This window comes from Artemia franciscana, chromosome 18, assembly GCF_032884065.1.
Source record: "Artemia franciscana chromosome 18, ASM3288406v1, whole genome shotgun sequence".
Taxonomy (NCBI): domain Eukaryota; kingdom Metazoa; phylum Arthropoda; class Branchiopoda; order Anostraca; family Artemiidae; genus Artemia; species Artemia franciscana.
In genome coordinates this window covers 23,461,857-23,484,221 of record NC_088880.1, presented here as the reverse complement: position 1 = coordinate 23,484,221, position 22,365 = coordinate 23,461,857, and the positions used below count along the sequence as shown (strand labels likewise).

The 22,365-nt window shown below is 34.7% G+C and overlaps 2 protein-coding genes across 2 annotated transcripts in view; both read right to left on the bottom strand.

Moving 5' to 3' along the window:
- LOC136038773 (protein alan shepard-like) overlaps positions 1–19,810 on the bottom strand; it is a 36,481-nt gene extending 16,671 nt beyond the window's left edge. Inside the window, exons 1-4 of the mRNA XM_065722145.1 lie at positions 19,553–19,810; positions 13,928–14,130; positions 3,971–4,436; positions 1,805–1,978 (exon numbers count right to left, since the gene is read on the bottom strand). Coding sequence (XP_065578217.1) covers positions 1,805–1,978; positions 3,971–4,436; positions 13,928–14,130; positions 19,553–19,675 — 966 coding nt within the window. The 5' untranslated portion in view covers positions 19,676–19,810. The remainder of the gene's footprint in view (positions 1–1,804; positions 1,979–3,970; positions 4,437–13,927; positions 14,131–19,552) is intronic.
- LOC136038774 (protein alan shepard-like) overlaps positions 1–22,365 on the bottom strand; it is a 92,917-nt gene that overhangs the window by 16,671 nt on the left and 53,881 nt on the right. The gene's annotated exons all lie outside the window — the stretch shown is intronic.

Genomic DNA, 22,365 nt, shown 5'->3' with positions numbered 1-22,365 from the left:
CAAGATTCCAATATACGTTCAAACAATTTTGCTATTTAAAATGAAGCGAGTCGTCAGATTAATATTAGCGGGCGACATTCCCCTTTTCAAATATCTTTGGTATGCTCATGGTACCCATATATGGAACTACCGGTAGCAATATCACTAAACGTATCATCTTCTCATCACTTCTTTCCTTTTTCTTTTTTTTTGTTCCCACTTTCTTGGGTTAATCTTCAATATGTTAACTTTTTCATTTTCTATATTTAATAAATTTTCAATTTGTATTTTCTTTCAATATAAACATTTTCTATACTTGAAATCAAAACTCCAGTACAAATGCAAAATATTTTCCAGAACTTTCAGGTTCTTTCCAATTTAATCAGGATTTTAGGCACTTAAAATTTTCCAGGGTTTTAATATGAATTAGCCACATAACACTGTTTTCAGCTTTTCTTCTAATTATTCATGTCTTGTTTCTTCTCCATTTTTAGCTTCATTTTTTTATAAAAGTGAATTTAAGTGTTACAGGTTGCAGCTATAGTATCAAAAAGAAGCAAAAAGGAACAAAGAAACAATATGGGTTCAATTTTTCCTATTTTCTTATGTTTTTGAGCTACTGTGATGTTCACATTAGAATACAGAGTTGGTTAAACTGGCTTAAGGCCACACGACACCTTAAAGGATCGCCCTATCTCTCCAATAATAAACTTTATTACTTTGGGTGGCCAAAATATTTAGAACTGATTAGGCGGTCTTGCCAAAACTTGTATAGCTTGCCACAACTTGATAAGAGATCCGAACAAATGACAGAAAACTAAAAACTAACACCTATTTTACAAAAATCTTAGAAAAAAACATTTAACTCCCCTGTTTTCACCCTAAGATAGAGACGTTCAGTTTTAATGAGACTTACATCATCAGAAAGCACAAATTTCGTTTTTATTTTATTGAACGGACAATTCTCTTTTTCTTAAGTTCAGGAAAGGGCATTCCCTATAACATTGCAAGCCCACCAACTCGGAAAACACTAAAAACCAGCTCAGATGAGTAATCTTTTGATCAATTTGGTCACGTTGGAAATTCCTTCTGGTACAACCCGCTATGATTGACAAATTCACCAACAAAAGGAAAGTATATTTCATTGTATGTTTAGTCCGATTTCACAGTCAACCCACAAAGTCACGACATCTAGTCCCCAAGGAGAATTCACAAATGTGCACTTTGACTATGAGGCGGTCAGCCGACGCTGAGGATAGCAAAACCATTTCTATTATTTTATGGGATTGATTAAAAAAAAGCATGGCCGTAAATAAAAAAAAAGAGACTTTAGGTGTTATTTACCCCTATAAGGTACTAGGCTTTACTTGCATGTTGGTTACTAGTTTTACTGTTGGTTTACTGTTGTTTACTAGTTTTACTAGTTTGCATGTTGGTTTACTTGCATGTTGGTTTACTGTTGGTTACTAGTTTTACTAGTTTGCATGTTGTTTACTTGCATGTTGGTTGCATGTTGGTTACTATAAAAGCAAAGTCACACATGGTTAGAAATTCATTGAATTTGTTAATTGTTACTCTTTTTTAATAGAAAGGTGAATAAACAGATAAAATCATTCAACCACTAAAACAAGAAAAAAAAATGCAATTACGTCATCATGTTCCCCCGCAAGGCTCTGCAGCAGGGACTGCAAGGAGAAAAAGAAACATAAATAAGCCCAAAACACATTAAAGAAAGAAAAATGATGAACTACCACTCATGAGTCATATCCAAAGAGAAAAATTAATTTGGCTCAAGAGCAGCTCATTTTTGGATAAAAGGACCTACCTCAACCCCAGCACCAGAATGAGGCATAATATAACTGGGTGATACACCCCAAGGTGCGCCAGCCATAGGATAGCCGGGCATTTGGCTGTATCGGCCATATGAAGGAACTGTGGGCAGCATTCCAGCATTCAATCCATTTGGAGTAACGCTTGGAGTGTCATACAAGGACAAGGACTAAAATAAAAAAACAGTTCTTAGTACAGTTGACTTTATAAAGATGTATTGGATAAAATACTTAAAATGACTAATTCCCTTTGACGCAATATTTAATAAATAACCACCTTGGAGGTTAGAATAGCCCAGGCTCCTTCCAAATGCCATCCCTGCATGCAGTTCATAGTATTTGTAAACCTAAAAACTTGGCGGGAGGGTAACTTTGACATATATTTAAAGTATAATTTAGTATCTCCATAATTTTACGAGAATATAAAATCCAAGGAAACGCAACTTCTTTCAAAAGCCTTACATATTGCATAACAACATTATTTATTGCATTTTCAGAATGCCTAAACATAATTTATAACGTTCAAGTTTCAATAGAATATTTTGTCAATATTATTCTTTATAGTTGTTTTTTTCTAACTTTCCCAATTCGTTTGAATAAAATCTTCCAGTAACAAATTAGGTTTACAATATATAGTAAAACTAATCAGGTGTTCGATCCAAGGGGCTGCCCACTTTCCCTTATGTGGTGTTAGATGCGCCACGTGATTCCGCACAGTTATGCCACGCAGACACAGTCCGAGCAACATATAGTAAAGCCCCATCACGCTTGACACAGTCCATAATTTTTTGCGCGTTGCCGCCACGCTTGGCAAATGGTTCAGATAAATAATCTAATTGTTATTATCAATTGTTTTATTTTTATTAAAATAAAATAGAGTAACAAATGAAAATAATTAATACATCATTAATTGATTAATAACATAAAAATAAAAGTATTTAAATAAAAAATTCAAAAACAATTATTTAATTTATAATTTGAATATAATTTTTTTTAGAAAATGAACATTTTTAAAATTTGACCTAAAGATCTGTGAGAGACAGGGGGAGGGTGCTAATCAATATTCCTCCCTGGGTGCCAGAACCGTCACTGTCAGTGATGCATCTCTTTTGTTTTGCTAGTGGAATTTATAGAGGCATTTGTAGTAAGCTGTAGGCGTGTAAGACAGGCTAATAGCGAGATAAAACATATATCAGCATATCCGGCTCAAAGACCATCTAAAGTATTTTATGTATTATGGTGAGAAAATGAGACCAATCTGTTCTGCTATAGGTTGTTATTTTATTGTTTTTTTTCCATAAAAATCCTTGAATAAAAAAATTTCCCTAAAAGCAACCTTATTTTTGTTAACCTTGAATTAAACTTTGAAAGATGATGTGAGCTACATCCAGTTGTTTTTGGGACCAATATTTTGTTTTGAAGGATGTCCTAGTTCTCCTAGAACTGCTAGTTCTCCTAAAACATATCTCATCCTAATAGCATATTTAATTTGTATAATCATAGTCCTTTAGAATTTGCCAAGGGGCCATGCAGTCCCTTTGTAATTTGGAAATTAAGTACTTAAGTATTATAGTGACCACACCTTGTTCTTGATCTGTACTGAAACCGGTTAAAATTTCTGCACCAGGGACAAGTGCCTCCTTTGTCCTTCCCCTAACATCGTCTCTGGCCGCTGCTACCCATGCAAAAAATGCGGTTTTCCCTGGTTCGGGAGCTCAGAGCCTTCATTTTTGGCTTTTTGACCACTGAGATTTTGATCGTGTTTTAATCCGCCGTCGGTTTTTTGGAGTCTTAAAGCTAGTTGAAAAACATATGATTCCTAGATCAGCGCCAAGTAACGATTACTCTCCATTTTAATTGAAAAATAATTTAAAGCTTTCACGTCAATGTTCATTTGAATTAATAAAAAAAAGTATTTTTCTATTTATATCAAAAATAAATTCAAAAAAAATATTCTGGTTACTACAGGCAGTTGTATCCGTTTCTGTAACCATGATCGGTTGATAGAAATCTATTAGAGAAGTCTTTTTAATTTTGGAAGAAAGAACTAGTAGCCTACCCTTCCGTTCTACAATACATTATTTATGTGTATCTTGAGAGTTTAAAAGCAAGAAAGAAAGAACAAAATAAAAACAAAAGCACTTTTTATTCAGTACACTTACATCAGCATCCCTCCAAAGCCTTTGCTCAGGAGCTCTGTACATCCTCTTCTTATTACCGCCATCTGCAAACTTCACCAACAGCGGTTCAGAGCAGCCCGGGAGCACCTTACCATTAAAACCACCAATAACTTCTTCACATTTCTCTTTCGATTCCATCCTTGCAAAACCAACACCTCTCGACTGAAGTGAAACATCCCTTAATATCCGTGTTGATATTACAGTTCCATACTGGGACAAAAGGCGCTCAATATCGCTTTCAGTAAAGTGCCGCGGGAGATTAGCAATATATAAATTGGTTGGGTCTTGCTCCTGTTGCTTTGCCATCTGTGCTTGAACCCCTTGCTCTTGAAGTGCTTTAACAGCCGTTTCGGCAGCAGATGGCGAATCAAAATCTACGAATCCGTAGCCTTTACACTTGTTTGTGTTCTTATCTAAAATGGCCTTCGTTGAAATTATTTTACCGTACCTAAAAAGACAAATGCTATAGACATCTAGCAGATATCTGAAAATACCAAGCACTTTTTTTCCATTTGTATTTGTTTTTTCCTTTGTATGATAACCAAAGGCGAATTATTAATTTTAACAGGGCATGTGATAACCTCTTGGCAGATTGAGATTAGAACATTTTTATTTAAACTCATATATACATACAATCTCAATCTTAAAAAACAGCAATCATGCCTAGTAGTATACTTCAGATTAACCAAAATTTAAATTTAACAGTTAAAAAAAAGTTAAACTAAAGCCGTCTTTAACTAATTGATCAAAAAAAGTTTTTCAATTGAAACGAACATTTATCGTAGAAGCTAAGAACAGTAAAACAAAACAAATTGGGTTCACAATCACTCTGAAACACAGAGCATTTCAAAAACTGCTGGAAAAGCACAATCAATGTCAAAAATAGCACTAGTTAATACATCAGAGCGACCGTGGTTTAAAAATGACAAAAATGACCTTGGTGCACGTTAATACTAACACCACCTAGTACAAGGCAATAATTAAGTCACGCTCATAGGGGTTTAGCTGGGGGAGGGGATTTATTTATTGAAAAATTATATGTATTTTGTATTCTTGAGCTTTCTTAAATTTCGTAGTTTCTTTCTGAGAAACGACCAATAATGACGGCTGAGACACATACGTCTTTTCGTTTTGTTGATTGAACTCTAACATTTTCTCAATAACAGTTATTCCATTCTTGCATTACCATGTTTCTGGATTTTAAATAGATACAAATAAGAAGAATTTTATTGACCATGGTTAATTTAAATGGTGGCTTGAATATAAATTAAAAACAAAAACTCAAAATTTAATTCCAAACTGAATGAAAAAATTATAAAAAATGCTTTATTTGCAATACTCAAATCAACTAACCTCCGCAACTTCTTTATCCACAAAAACATATTTCACTTTACACAGTAGCATCCGTCCATTCCTTCCTTTCGACACTCATCCTCCCCCGGATAAACCTCCCCATAATTTGTTTAACTTCTTTCAAAAACATAAGTACTTAAGTAAACCCACTACTTGGACTTTCGGCAAGTCCCATTGGAAATAAGCTATTTTTCTTGCAGTATTAGTAGCTATTGCTTCGCTTTTATGAGTGAGGACAACACTGTTTAAATTATCGTAATTTTGTATGTGTAATAATCCATAACTCAATCTACTTAAGCCTTTCAGTAGATTTTTAAAAATACATCATGACTTTTATTTTTATTTTTTATAAGCATGGTCAGCCAGATAGAGACACATAGGTAGAAATTTAGATCCCGTAGTGGGGGGGGGGCTGAATAAACTTGGCATTTCTAAGAGCCCCTGCGTGGGCCCATGTGTATATATATTACCTTCAATATAAGGAGGAAAAAATTCCTCCTCTTGTTAAAAAAAAGAAATACATAGGAGGAAACATACAAAACAAATACTGCACTTATTAGAGGGGGAAGGATACCATTCCTCAACCCTCCCCCACTATATGAATATAACGATAATACACATTAGATGGTCTCATTGGACAGAACTATGTCAAATTTTTTTATCGCTAGATATTAGCTTCTCAGATAAAAGCACAGAAGGAAATACTTTAGCTTAAATTTTGATACATTCGCGAAACTAGTGGCCCCTGTATCAAATCACGACGAAAACTTGTAGAGCAAAGTAATTCTAAAAAATGAACCAATACATACTGAACAAATCCTTGCGCTATGCTCAAGGCAGTATCCAGACGGGTGGGGTGGTTAGGTGGTTTGACCCCCCCTAACTATTTGTCTGACTCGTAAAATCGTTAAAAATGCATAAAACACTTTTTGATGCGTTTTAAGGGTTTTTGTTTTGTAACCCCCCCTCCCAAACGAAAACCCTGGACAGGGTCTTGGTTACACTGGTATCACTTCCTCTAACAGGACAAAGTAAGTTCACGTCAGGCCTCGTTAAAGGGTCAAACCCTTGAATTTGGAATTATTACTCATTCACTATTGTATCTAAATTAAGGGAATTACATTATAAGCAATATAATATGAACAAATCAGCAAATAATCCTGACCTAAATCCAATGATATACCCCAGGCAACTTCAAAAGCTGTGTGGTTAGCGTGGTTAGAGGCATACAGAAAACTTCAATAGATTTAGAGGGAAATTACAATATTAGGTTTTTTTGTGCGCATTCTATTTTGAAAAATGGTTTATTATTGGTCTAATCATGTTTAAGAATTTGCTTCTATTCACATCAGAAGCATATCGTTACAGCAAGCAAAGAACCAGATTCCCCCCCCCCACTCACTTTTCAATATTATTTGTAGGGCCACTTGACCGAGCCGGATACAGTGCTCAATCAGCACTGATTTCTTTAAATTATATATATTTAAAATATATATATATATATATATATATATATATACATGTATAAGTTAAACATATTTGATAAAAATTTTGGTGATCTTAGCACCCTACATAGTGGTCGTGGATTTAGGCCATTACCGAGGTCACTCGGCATGCAAGAGGTCGTAAAAACGAGAAAAAAAATATCAAATTTTGCGTTTTATTGCGTTGGAAAATTTCACCTGAATTTCTGGTGTCGACTATTTTCCGAGCAAATAAAAGTGGGAGTCATTATTTACTAGTAAGCCGACACCAATACGCTGTATAAAACAAACAGTGTGGGTGAACTGAAAAAATACTACTACTACTACTTAGCATCTTACCGCAGCACGCAGATGCATAAGGCCAACACAGTTATGCCCGCTCCTCCTCCAACCCAACATATTCAAAGTCTTCCTCTTTACGCCTTCACAACAAGTTCCAACTTCCCTCCATTGAGTCATTCCTTATGACCTCCCTCCACCCATTCTGGGCCGACCTGCTTTTCATTAGATGATTAGCCAAAAAAGACTAAAAATAAGCTATATTATTTAAACTAGAAGCAAGAAAACTGGTGCAGCATAGTTTTGGGACCCTAAGGACGGATTTAGGCTAAAAGAAATCCAAAAAATATATCGTCCGTTCAAACAACGTCAGTTCTACGTTGATACGATTCTACTCTAGAAAATGCTAAACGCTGATCGATTATAATCTAGTTTCTTGGGCCATGGAGACTTCTAATTTTCATGTAAAGGGAAAGAACTTTAAAGTTGAAATTTCTAAGAAAATGCAAAATAAGTAAATCTCACAGATCCATTAGCACGGCATTTATAGTATTATTTCTATCATTACCATACGAGTGGGTAAGGTTAATGGGTGAGAATTCCCAATTAAAATTTCAAGTGCGCGAAACCTGTGTAATTAAACACGAAAATTTTAAAATGAGATTATGTACTGTTTTGACTGCTTATACTACTATATAAGTTCCCCCTCTCCCATTTTCTATCCATTCCCAGTCTATATTATCATTCAATAGTACCTGGAACTGTCAATACCCATTTTGTGGTGCAATACACACGATTATTCTAACATTCTCTAAGTTTCAAACCCAAATTTTACACTCTTACTTTTTCAATAGTCCACAACACTTCAAACACTAAAAACGAACTGATATCCCTTATCCCATGAGTGAAACAAGGCTATTTTGTTCAGCCGAAAAAGCATATCAATTAGTTACGGTAAGCTAATTATTCAAATGACCTTCTTTGAGACCATTCGGTGAATCAAAAAGTTTCCATTTGTCATAGTCGGGTACACATCTGCGAAACAGTTCAAAATGCCGACCAATAAAAAGGCAATATAACAGCTTGAATTCCAAGCAGATACAACCTCTTATGGACAACCCATTAATTAGAGTATATAGTTTAGTTACTTGCTATTTATTAGCAAAAAGCCAAAATTAGAGAGAGGGACAAAACAATTTTGAAAGACAGTGAAGAGCCAAGTATCTTCAACATTTTTTTATCAACAGGACTGAAGCCACTGGCGAATCTGGGGGGACCCTGGCACCCTCTTTCTCTTTTTTTCACTCTTTTTAGAGTAAATTTAGTCAATTATTGGCACCTTTGTCACATTACTCCCCCCAGGACTTTGCTCATTGGCACCCTTGTCACATAGGGCTTCCTCAAAGATTTTGCTCTAGATCCGCCCTTGGATGAAGCTGAAAACAAATTAGCATGAAATGACACTACAATCTCATTATAATGCATCTTTTACATGATGACCCGAAGAATGTAAAACTACTCCCAATCACCCCTTCCCTTCGCACCAAAAATTATTTCATTCGCACCTACTTAAAAGTTATTCATTTTAATATCTATATTTTGATTTGGTGTATCTTATGTTAATAAATGAGTTTTACTTCAAATCAAAAATCTTATAAAGCTTACGCCTATCCAGCATTTCTTAAAACCCTCGATTATATGAAAAAAAAAATTACGTTTCCTGGAAGACCTGAAAATGTTCAATAACATGTTTGTACTATTAAATGTTCCTTCTGAGCCAAACGATTAATAAACAAAAAATTATTTATTTCGCCAACAAAGGCACCGAAAATCCAGAGAAATTAAAAGAACATATTAAAATATAGATGAGACAAAAGTATTTTCGTAAGAATAACACTGGAAATATTCTTTTAGGAATAAAAGGTTTTAAAGGCACCCAAATACGAAAAATTAAGATTAAAAAGAATGAACAAAAGACGTCTATATAAGGACCAAAGATTTATAACCAGAATAGATATAATATAAAAGAGAAAAATCCTCACAATCAAGGCCGTGTCCAGGATTTTTGTTCGGGGGGAGGGGTCAACAAAAAACATCAAAAATGTGATTCTTGTGCGTTTTATTACGTTTTTACGAATCGCACAAGCATTTAGGGAGGATGGGGGTTCAAATACCCTACCCCCCGTGGATACGGCCTTGATCACAAAATCCGAGCAGACAAACAGCCACCGTGCGTTTAACAAGAATGGCGGAAATTTAGCCATTAGCCATTAAACAAGAATTAGCCATTTTAACAAGAATGGCGGAAAAAGCGTTTAATGGCGGAAATAATAGTAATCAATCAGCCACTTAAGACTTTAGCTACTTTCAAGCCCTTTAGAAAATCTCAAAAGGTGTAAATTCGATATTGATTTACCAATTGAGTTAGTTTGTAGTTACGATGACAGTAAATAATGGTTGTAAGTTTTATTTTACTTTCTATGCTAGGTTTGCTGAGGACGACTTTTGCATATAGAGCCGATATATTTTAAAGGTTTAAGCAAATCTCATTGTCTTGAGGTAGATTCCTTGTTGTTTTTAGCACTAAAGCAATTTAGTTGTTGCAATTTAATTTAGCAATTAGTTGTTTTTAGTACTATGCAATAGATGGAAAAAATAGCTTTAACTAAGTACATAGTCAAGTTCATGTATGTCGTTCTTAAAGCGATTAAACAAGAAAACAAGTTTTTTAACTGAAAGTAAGGAACGACATTAAAACTTAAAAAGAACAGAAATTATTCCGTATATGAAAGGAGATATCCCCTCCTCAACGCCTCGCTCTTTACACTAAAGTTTCACTTTGTCATAACTCTACTTTTTAAACAATAAAAACGGTAAAGAGCGAGGCGTTGAGGAGCGGACAGCCCCTTTCATAAACGGAATAATTTCTGTTCGTTTTAAGCTTTATTGTCGCTCCTTACTTTCAGTTTTAAAAAATTCTTTTTATTTAATTTCTGAACGTCTTTCGGCGAATGCAGGTTCAATTTGGCTCACTGTACATGCAATATTAAAACGAAATTTGCATACAAATTTTGGCAGATTTATTCCGGATACGAAGGATTGCCCCCACCCCCTCAATACCTTGCTCTTTACGCTGAAGCTGTTAGCACTTTCAAAAGAGCTTCCCATTCTGATTAAACGACCCCCGTGTTTCAATTTTAGTAAACAGTCAAACTTTAGCACAAACAGCAAGGTATTGAGGAAGGAGCAACCCATTATATAGAATGAATGACTGTATTTAAAGCCATTTTTCAGGCCGTATACATACATATATAACAACAAACTAACTAAAATATGTAACAATCAACTTTCGAATAACAAGACCCTTCCGGACAAAATTTGCCACTGCTACTATATTTATTTTCGACGTCGACTTCAAAGTTCCAAGAAGGGGCTCACGACCACCCACCCCAAGAAAGCTCCCTCTTAGCTCATTTAGCCCCTGACACCTGAAAAGAAAATGGTCTAGCCCATCAAGATCACCGCAAATTGGGCAAGTATACCGCATTTCCGGGTGGCACCTATTTTTTCAAATACTGTGAAGATGGAGACAGTTTGCTCGCACCTGCATCCAAGACCTCAGGGATTCTTTTGGAATTCCTAATTTAAAATATAGCTCTTCACCATAATTTTCTTTCACCTTATAGTAAGAACTTAAGCTTTCCGACTGGCTAAGGTCATTCCACCATTACTGAATTTCTTGGTCTTCCAGCCTTGTTTGGATCTCTGACAGAAAGGCTTTTTGATCTGAGATTGGACCCTCTCCTTCATTCCATGCATACGATAGACCTGTGCTGTCCAGTAGTTTTTTGACATGGAAGGGCCATGACGATTTTTGTCCCAGGGTAAGTAATTCATCATACGCTGCTCTGATGAGTCTTGAGGAGGGACATTGCAGTATTTTCAGCCAAAACTTAATTAATTGGATCTGTCTATGTTTTCTCATGAAGAAAAGTCCCAAATCTCCCTTGACGAAAAGTGTGTGAGTTGTGGCGTGCAGACCTAGCATTCGTTTATAATATTGTAGATGTAGAGTTTCTAATGAATTTGCCACTTCTAGGCCCCATACTTCCCCTTCATAGTGGAGGATCCATAGTGGAGAAATTATATGACATAATTTCTGTTCATTTTTCAAATAGTGCCGGTAAATCTGGCTCACCCTCTATGAAATATACCCCTCCCCCTCACGGAAAACTCCTCCGTTGAAATTCCCTCCAACAAAACGTGCATCCACCCCCCATTAAATTCCCTCCAGACAGTTTCATCCTCGCTGGGAATCCCCCTCCCTGTAAAATTGCTTGTGGAAGATTCACCCTGAAAAATTATCCTTAGCATTCTTTCATTTGAATAAGACTTTAATCTCTAATCGGTTTCTCGACCTCTCCAGAAATGCCCCCTCCCGAGAAAATTATTTCCCAGAAAACAAAAGACGCCAAAAAAAAGGCCCCCGGATAATTCCACCGGAACATCTCCACATAAAAAAAAATCGGCAAAGTGAATGTAAGATAATTAAGAGGAATTTCGCATAGCAATTCTCTAAAAATCCGCCAGAGTAACATTTCCCCAGAACTTTCCCTCCGCAAGGAAGGTTCTCCCTACAGAAATCCACCCCAAGCACAGCTCCCCCTCCCAAAAAACAGCTGTTTACTTCCCAATAACAAATACTAAAGTTCAGAACTTGCAACTCTTCTCCCAGAGACTGGGGGGGGGGTCATTTTAAAGCTAAAGACATAGTAATTAGATTTCTTAACTATGCTCATCAAAATTGATATCTCAAAATTTTATCAGGTGACTTTCGAAGAAAATGAGCAGAGGAGGGTTCTAGTTGCCCTCCAATTTTTCGGTCACTGAAAACAGGCATTAGAATATTTAATTTCCGTTCGAATGAGCCCTCTAGTTATATTCTAGGACCACTGGGTCGACACGATCACCCCTGAGAAAAAAAAACAAATAAACACGCATCCGTGATCTTTCTTCTGGCAGAAAATATACAAATTACACATTTTTGCAGATAGGGGAGCTTGAAACCTCGACAGAAGGGTTCTCTGATACCCTGAGTCTGATGGTGCGATTTTCATTAAGATGCTATGACTTCTAGGAGATATTTGCCCCTTTTTTCAAAAAAAGGCAAATATTCTCAGGTTCATAACTTTTGATAGGTAGTACTAAACTTGATCAAACTTATATTTTTGAAATTGATATAAAAATCCGATACTATTGATGTATCTATTGGTATCATAATTCTGTTTTTTTTTTCAGAGTTTTGGCTACTATTGAGCCGGGTCATTCCTTACTTACAGTTCGTCACGGCGAACTGATTGATACGGAAGCTTAAAATCATTTTGCTAGCCTGAGCACCGGCTGACCGTCACAAAGATAAAGGAGCCAAATTGCGAATTCTCTCAGGGCAGCCATCATCGAGAGCTGTCGAGAATTGGTGATATGACTGTGAAATTTACGGAAAAGACAATGAAATTTTATGTCCCTTTTGTCGGCGAGACTGTCAATTGAAACAGGCGGCATCATTAGGAATTCCCAAAGCAGTCAAATTACTCAAATGATAATTCCTTTGAGCTGATTTTTAGCGGTATATTTTTGCTGGCGCGTATGCTAAAAAAGACTTAGGGACATCACTTTCTTGAGCTACAAAAATAAAATTCTGCTCTATTTAATCGAAAAAACAGGATCCCCACTTTCTGATGAAGCAAGTTCAATTAAACTGAATACCTCTATCTCCGGAGCAAAACCGGAAAAGTGAAATGATTTTTATTAAAATTTCTAGGAATGTAGGAGTCGACTTTTAGTTTCCTTTCACTTATTCAGATCTCTTACAAGCTTCACAAGTTATGACAAGACGGCCATATAAATTCCAAATAATTTGGCCACACAAACTAAAAAAGTATACAGTTGAGGAGGCAGAGATCCCTTATAGTAAGGTTTGTCGGAAAAGCGTGATTCACACACTGCATATTTTTTACATTCCAAACAAACCCACAGAACATCTTTGTAGTATGGCTATTTCTTGTTATAGTGAATGATACCCTAAAATTTTTCCCCATTCATTGATGCATAAACATTTGCTGATAAATCATGAAACCAATGCCAAATTTCCCCCCATGAAAGAATATACTTAATTGAAACAAAAAAAATTGCAAAATGCTAAAACTTTTAATAGTACAGTGAATTTCTGAATATTTTTTAAAATAAATTTTTATAATTATAATATATTTAATTATAATATAATAGTTATAATTAATACATTGACTAATATTATTATATATATATATATATATATATATATATATATATATATATATATATATATATATATATATATATATATATATATATATATATATATATATATATATATATATATATATATATATATATATATATATATATATATATATATATATATATATATATATATATATATATATATATATATTACCGTTTTATGGCATTTCCAGCAAAGAAATAACGGAAAAGATCAAAACTGCCCCCTAGATTTTTTAAAAGTCATTACTCTCCCCCGAACTTTTCGGGAGCTGAAGCCTCTAGTGCTGCAAAAAAAAATTATTTATGACCATAAAGAGCTCGCGAAAAACACCTGCTGTCTGCAGTCCATTACAACGTCTATGGCAAGGATTGGTCGGTCCAATCACGAAGGAATTGAATTCACATAATTTTTTATAACTTTTTTTTTTAATCTACAACAGTGACTGATTTTAATGTATCTCGGGAATGTCGGGAATCAGCCAACGAAAAAAATAAATCTTACTTGCTGCACAGAAGGCTCAAATCATTGTCTGTAGTATTTTGCGATAATCCTCTAATATACAGGTTAGTTTTTGACAATTTTTCTCCATCTATTCTATCTTGACTTTTATTGGAACCCATGCCACTCGAAGGATAAGAGTTGCCACCAGCACTGCTACTGCTTGTCGCTGTGTTGGATGGTGAAGTGGCAGTGAAAGGATTCACCTGCAAAACAAAACCAATTGTGCAAATTGAGTCAATAGGCTAGGGGCTCCACATGAGTCAATTCCTAGGGGCTCCACATGAAAACTCCCTAAATGTAATACACTGTCCTTCAAATTTCAAATGCACCCCAAGAATTACTGAAACTCAACGACAATCACGTTTCCCCAGTCGCTTTAAATTTCTAAAATTTTCAATCAACGCCGTAAGCCTTAATTTTGACAAACTTACTGAACACAAGGTGGTATCAGAATTAAATCAGATGGACGTTATAGCTGTTACAGAAGTACAGTCTCATGACCAAAGGTCTCTTCGTTTGCCAGATTATTCAGAATTAATGCCAAATTTCCCCCCATAAAAGAATATACTTAATTGAAACAAAAAAAATTGCAAATTTGCTAAAACTTTTAATAGTACAGTGAATTTCTGAATATTTTTTAAAATAAATTTTTATAATTATAATATAATAGTTATAATTAATACATTGACAATCAGCTTATTATGCTGATTCAAAATACATAAGATTCATCAACTTAAGTGCTAGTCATCAAAAGTTACGATCCTGAGAAAATTTAACTGATTTTTGAAATAGGGGAGAAAGACCCTCTAAAATTAAAGGAATCTACGAAATTTTAACATTTTTGTTTTTTTTATTTATATTTATTATTTGCTTGGTCTCCTTGTAAGTTACACATTTCTCCAGGTGGTGCTCCAATCTGTTCAACCTGTTCAAACAGTAGGCCTAATCAGTATCTTTCCTCACAAAAGCTGAAATAGAAAATACAAATTTATTTTGAAATGGAGCGAAGGATTAGAATTTCAGTTCGATTATTTTTTTTCACGGGGGAGTGGTACAAAATAATTTTAAAAAAGGTTCAAAAATTTGTTCGAATTCATTTTTGTTATATTTTCACGAGTCGGACGAACATTGTTCTTTTGGGGGGGGGGGAACAGACCCTCCTGGATGCGGCCTTGGCTGTTATCGATTAAGTTGTTTCCTTTTCCAATGAAGAGGAGTCCTTGGTGCATACATGTGGAATATTCAAACGCTTGTTTTCTTCTCTCTCTTGGCCATAGAACAAAGCCGAATCAAAGGGGAATTGCCGGGTTTTGAACCCCCCCCCCCTTCCCCCCCAAAAAAATTGTCTGACGTGTAAAAAACGTAACAAATATACAGATGCACCATTTTGATGTATTTGTTGTAACCCAGCCCCTCTCCCCCCAGCAAAAATCCTGGATACGCACTCTCCAGAGGCCCATGGTTTTCAAAATTTTCTTCTTTGGTTTTTCCATGTTAGGTTAATTCGGCTTTAGATCTTTAATTCGTCAAAAGAAATTCTTCTTTAGGTAGGCTATATACACTTTAAACTTTTGAGGGGTTGATAACCACGGCTCTTATTAGACAGCAAGGAAACAAAGAGCTTCCGCAAATGTTTTGTCGGCGAAACCGACAAAAGGCTGTTGCGACACTTAAGTTACATAAGCAACATAAATCTAATTTATTCTGGTGTTGTTTCTTTTCTTGCAATCTAAACTTTATTTTAATAATATGTGAAATTATTATGTAAACTATATGTTGACAACCATTTCATGTAAAATTCTTTTCATATCTATTTACGTTCCAGCATTTCCTATTATACTTGCAAACATTTACATATAAAGAATAAATAATCTTTTGAAATGGTATCCTGTTCCCTCGACTTTAAAATAACAATTAACCAACATCTGAACCTTACCTAACAACATCTAAACTAGACACCTCCCTCCTTGTACCCCTAGCCATGGAGTTACCCAAAATAACAAAAACAAGCTTTAGTTTTCATGAAGGGGGCGAAGTTAGATTCTTAAATAGTGTGGCGGAAGAGAAGTTTGAGAGGGAATAAAGAAAAGGATTTTTAACCGAAAAAATGACTTTTACTATTTCACATGACTTTCCCTGCTGAATTCAAGGTCGTATCTAAGGGTTAATGGGTTAGGACCCCTCTCTCCCGAAATGTATGTCTGACTCGTGAAAACGTGATAAAAATACATTTTTGATGCGTTTTCCTGGACAGGGCCTTGACCCACTTATATGGGTAATTGTATATAACGTAGTTTTCCAGAAAACCACGTTTTTGAGAATTGGCATGGCAAATTCCTTCACGAATAACTTTTTTCTATGCATAAATATATGCACAAAATCGTAACAGTTATTTCTTCACAAGGTCGCAAAACAAGTGCCAAATTGAAGTGAAAGGAGAGTTGAGTGACCGCTGACACGAATTTGTTCTGCCTTCAGGTTCTTTGCTTTTCTTTTAAAATAGATTCAGCTAAATAATCGCTCCTTATTACTTTGGTTTCGGGTAATGAATTTGGTACTCTTATATAGTTTTTTATAAAGAACTCGGTGGCGTACTTTTTGTTTCACAGCCTTCAAGACAGAGTTGCCACTCCCATTGATTTATTACTATCTCTAGGAATTTTTTATATTGCCTAAAATAAAAAAGCCCTAAATCAACATATAAATCACTAGATTATTGAAGAAAATCACTAAATCGACAAAAAAATCCGTAAAAAGTAATAATTTTTTACCGGGTGGCAACCCTGCCTTCAAGTGCATCTTTTTCTTTGAGGAAAAAAAAGAACTTTCTTTAACTCTTTCTCTTTTCTTTAAACGACATAAAAATATCGGTACAAAAACAATGATTTACGTCATTCTAGTAAAATCTATGAAAAGTATAATTACTTCAAAACATAGCCAAAAAAAGCATGGCCAAAAAAAAAAAACAACAACAACAACAAACTAGTGAACAGCTTCACGTGCAAATCTCCATTCGATTGTCAACTTGATTTTGTGATAAGCAAATTTTGAAGAACTGCAAATGATTTTTAGGACTCAGCCCTTTCAAACTCGCTACCACCTCTTAATATAAAGCATTTGAGCCAGTAATAAAAAATAAAATATATTAAATAAAAAAAAAATAAAAAAAAATATATTAAATAAAAAAAAAGTAATAAAAAATATAATATAAAAGTATTTGAGCCATTATTCCAGGACAGTGGTGCTAATTAACAAAAGGACAAAAAATGAAAGGGGGGAGAGGAAATAATTATTTCAACTCAAAAGGTGAAAATAGAAAAAATCTAAGATTAAAGATTTAAGAAGGTAATTTTCCCCTCCAAATTGTCACTCATGTTCAAACCTCCTTTTCATTTCTCCAAGAGGTTTATCACCACACAACAAATTAGGCCCAGACTCGAGAGACGGACTTTCGAGGACTCTTAATCATTCTAAAAGCCATGGGTAAAGATGAAAGCTAGAGTACAAGAAAAAATTTCAATATTAGGGTCGGCGGAAAACGGAGCTAGTTTTGTCAGAGCAGATTTTCATTGCAGACTTTTAGGAGAGACAAAGCTTTCCTAAAACTCTACCTATTTCCATAACTAATGTTCGAAATTCTTAGGGCGAAAATGGAACCGCTTAAGAAACTCATCTTAATAAAATAACAAATTCCTGACGGGTCAAATATTGCAAAAAAAGTGTGCGACTTTAGATCTGAAGCCAACCCTTAACACCCATAAACGACAATGTGCACACAGAAAATTGAATAAGTGGGTAGGTTTTAAACTAGGAATGCTCCAGGCGTTTACACATAAATATAACCTTTAAATTCGACCACAAATTTACTCTAAATTTTGGATATTTCACTTTTGATAGACTTTTTGAAAAGAACATTTTATAAGATACTGGAACATACACCCACTTCTCCCCTCTGTGAGGTTACGATCTTTGCCAATCAATGAGGTATGATCATTGCCAGCTAATTTTTTTAATATAATACAAGGTTTGATGATGACACATTAGGTTAGACTAGGTTGGGTTTGGTTAGACGGGGTTAGGTTGATTTAGGTTAGCTTAAGTTAGGTTTTTAACCCATTTCTGATATTTAGGACCAATTCTAACCTAGCATAATCTAACTGAACCTAACCTAAACTAACATAATCTGACCTAACTTTAACTTTTACCACAATAGGTTGCATAAGACTGATAAAGCTGACTCGCAAAGCTAATTGAATCGAAGAAGAGAAAAAGGAATTTCGAGTATTCACCTGTGAATGCCGACATTAACTAGATTATTTATATTTATATATATATATATATATATATATATATATATATATATATATATATATATATATATATATATATATATATATATATATATATATATATATATATATATATATATATATATATATATATATATATATATATATTGGAGGGGGCGATGAAATTCTTCACAAACCCCTTAAAAATATGACTCTCATGCATGTATACCATGCACTTCAATGCTAGCATGAAGAGAACAATTTTTAAAGTTGAGCGGAAACATTTACTAAAAGTGCATCTGGCCATCATCGAAAGTTGTCAAGAGTTTCTGGGTTCACTAAAAATATTGACAAACTACATTTGAATATCACTTTCCTATTGTCGGCGATTTTGTCAATCAAGCGGGTGGCACCACAGGGAGCTCACAAAACAGCCAAATTATTCAATGGTAATCCCTTTGAACTGAGTTTTAGCATTTTCCCAGGAAGTAGGCTAGGACATTTTTAGGAACTGACCCGAGGTGATTTTAGGGGAGGGAGAGAGGAGGCAATTGCCCTGGGTGCAAAAATTTAGGGGAAACAAAGTTTCAAGCAAATAATATGACGATGATAATCATTTTGTAATATTTGAAGTTTTATTTTTATTGAAAAAAGTAGAGGGCGCAGATAATAACTGAAAATAATTAAAAACAATTGATTAATAAGTTTTTCATTAATTAATAAAATAATTAAATAATAATAATTTAAGTAATCAATGCGGTAATAATTAAATAACTTAAATAATATATCAGAAATAAATTATTCATTGAAAATAATTTTTTTAGCACATGAAAATTTCGTTAAAATTTGACCTGGAAATTTTGTGGGAGACATGGATGACGGCGCAAATCAAGATTTTGTCCCGGGCGCAAGAGAGGTCAGGACCACCCCTAGAACCGATCTTTCCTGAACATTAGAACAAAAGTCCATTTAATCAAGAAAAAAATCACTCTGGTGATATATTTTCTTAAAACTGTCTCAGTCTCAAGCAAAAAAGGCGAGAAGTTAAATGGCTTCTCTGAGATTTCCGGGATAGCAGGAGTCGGTGTTCAGTTTCCAATCGTTTATTCAGATCTCTTAACAACACTTTACAAGTTACGACAAAACTTATCTAGATTGATCTTTCAAGGTCACCACATTGCCTTAACGTTAGTGCAGAAACATTTACTAGAACGGTCAGTGCAGTTCAAGATCTACCACAACTAAAGATGGTTTAAACAGAGCATAAAAACAAACAGATAAGGGGTTCGCAAACTAAAATACGATTGGATTTGAACAATAGAGAAAACCCACTTACGGACTGGGCGTAGCTACTTTGATAGCCAGAGCTAACAACTTGACTAGGGTAGCGATTGCCACCCCCTAGCGACCAGGGGGCGGTCACACCGTTGATGCGATATACCGCTCCTGTTTGACTCATAACGAAGTCAAAATATAAAATAATGGCTACAGCATGTAATCCTAGAAAACAAACAATATTATAATCAACAGTCTAAAATAATGAAATATCTAAATAAAATAATAAAATAAATACATAATAAAATAAACAAATAAAATATACATAAATGAAAGATAAATAATAAAAATAAAATAATAAAAGATCAGTCTAAAATAATTTTTTAGACAACACTGCTTTTCCATTTACGAAAAATTAGACGAGAAAAGCGGGTTTAATTCAAATAAAGCAGTGACAAAAAAAAAACGAACAACACGCTAATTAATAAAAAATTAAAATGTTTCAACTCCAAATGGGGGATTGTTCATCAACGGGAAAAAAGCAAAAGAAATGGTTGCTTTTCTTTCCTTATTCCTTTCTTTCCCGTAGATAAAGGCTCCCGGATGTTGAGTAGACAGATTTTGACTTTTAATGTGTTGTTTGTTTTTTATTCTTTGTCACTGCTATATTCAAATTAAATCCGTTTTTCTCAGTTAATTTCGAAAAAAATTAGTCTAAAATAATAACAACTTGTGAAAAACTTAAGTAAGGCAACCATTGGAGTGAAAAAAACAACAACAAGAGAATAAAGCTACTCAACTTTTAATAGAGCAGAATTTAGCATCTTTCGGAGGGGAGTGCTCTCCAACCATCTGCACCAACCATATACCCAAACAAACAACTTGCTTTATGCAGAAAACGCGACACATTAATAACAAATTACTAATTACAAACACATTTTATACGGGGCAATTCCATGACCTTCCCCTTAGAAATGTTCAGATTTCCCGTGAACTTTTTAAATTTTCCGTATCGTTCGTCGATTTTAGTGTTTATGCAAATTTTCAACCTTAAAAAAATTAATTTCTGCATAGATGCCTGTTCTACCCTTTACCCCTATTTCTGAATTTTCAGTTGCAATTTCACTTATTGCCATTACATAGATCAATTCAATAATAGGGGTGAGGATAGAACATGTACGTACAAAAAAATAATGTTTTGCGGGGTCTGCAAAAGTTAGCATAATCGCTAGAATCAACCACCTGTACGAAAAACATTGGGAGAAAATTTTAAAGCGATGGGTATAGACGTAACCGTGAATGTCCGCAAATTGGTGAATGTCAACATTCACCATTGAATATCCGAAATACCTTTTTTTTTCTCCTTGGATTTAGTCAGTGTTGCCAGTCAACTTTTTCAATTTAATGCAAGGTTTAATGATTACAGGATAGGTTACAATAGATTAGGTTTGGTGAGGCTAGCTTAGGTTTTCAGTCTATTTCTGACATTTAGAATCAAATTTAAGGTAACCTAATCTAACTTAACTTTTACTATCATAGCTTGCATAATCAGACTGAAAAGGCAAACTCAGTAAGTAAAGCAAATTGAATCCAAGCAGAGAAAAAGGAATTCCGAACTTTCACCGATGAATGTCGACATTAACAATATTTCGGAATTCAGGGTACCATATATTTAAAGCCTCTTCTTTCCCCTGCGCGTGCGCCAGGTATGAAAATGTTCGTTTGAAATAGATAATCTTTAAGTTGCAATCGCTCTTTGCTGTCACGTAGATCACTTTGATCACATACGGGAGGGAACAGAAAGAGCACGAAACAGCTTTGTTTTGCCCGCCACATTTATTTGGAATAATCTAAATCAGGGATACCCTCCGAGGGTTTTTTCCCGAGGCGATGGGGAGTTACGGAAAGAGCATATGTTCGTACGCATTGTGCAATGATGAGTAATATTAAATTCAATTTATTTACAGCCTGTCAAAACAAAAAGGGGGGCAGATCCCCTAAATAAAGGAGTATAACATAAGGGGAAAAAGAGAAGAAAATTTGTACACTGAACAAAAATAAGTGGTTTTTACAATCATATGAACATAATCAAAAGATCCATAACATAATGCAATCATGATAGAAAACACATAAGACATATATCACAAGAATCATATCCCAATAATAAGATCTTAAAAATAGAGAAGACCAATCGTGATTAAGTTTATTGGCGGAAGGCTTAAAATCTTTTATTCTTTTACCAATAATTGTAGATGGGAAGATGAGTTCAGATTTTTTAGGCAAAAAAGAGTTACTAGTCCAAGGGGGCATATGCAAAAGAAATTTAGCAAATTTAAAATAAATCCGGTGAACACATTTTTATTTTTTTTATTTTTTAAGCAGGAAATATTAACCAAATAGGAGGCAGAGCAAGAAGATGAGGCACAGTTAGACTATTGTAAAGTTTAGAAAGATGGAAACGACTAAGGTGCGTAATATTACAGACACGTGACGCATAAGCTATACTTGTCTCTTTTTTTCAAGATTTTGGATGGCAAGCTTAATAGTTTCTTTAATTGAATTTCCAATGTGCATTCCCAGGTAAATAAGGCTTTTAGAGAGGGGGATAAAAATTTCAGTAGGTTGGAGGAATTTATCAGAGCATTCTTTGAGGTAGAGGTTGAAACCAACAGGTAGGTTTTATCCACATTTAAACTTAAACCAACCTGCTGATACTCTAGTTTTAATTTCGAGAGTGCTCTCACCGCCTGAGAAAGTAATTCAGGATATCATCAGCATTCATAAGTAAAGACGCGTCTAAACCCCTGTAAATACAGGTGGACTCAATAGAACTTTGGGCTGGAATGACTGAATTATTAAAAAGCGCAGGGGAAG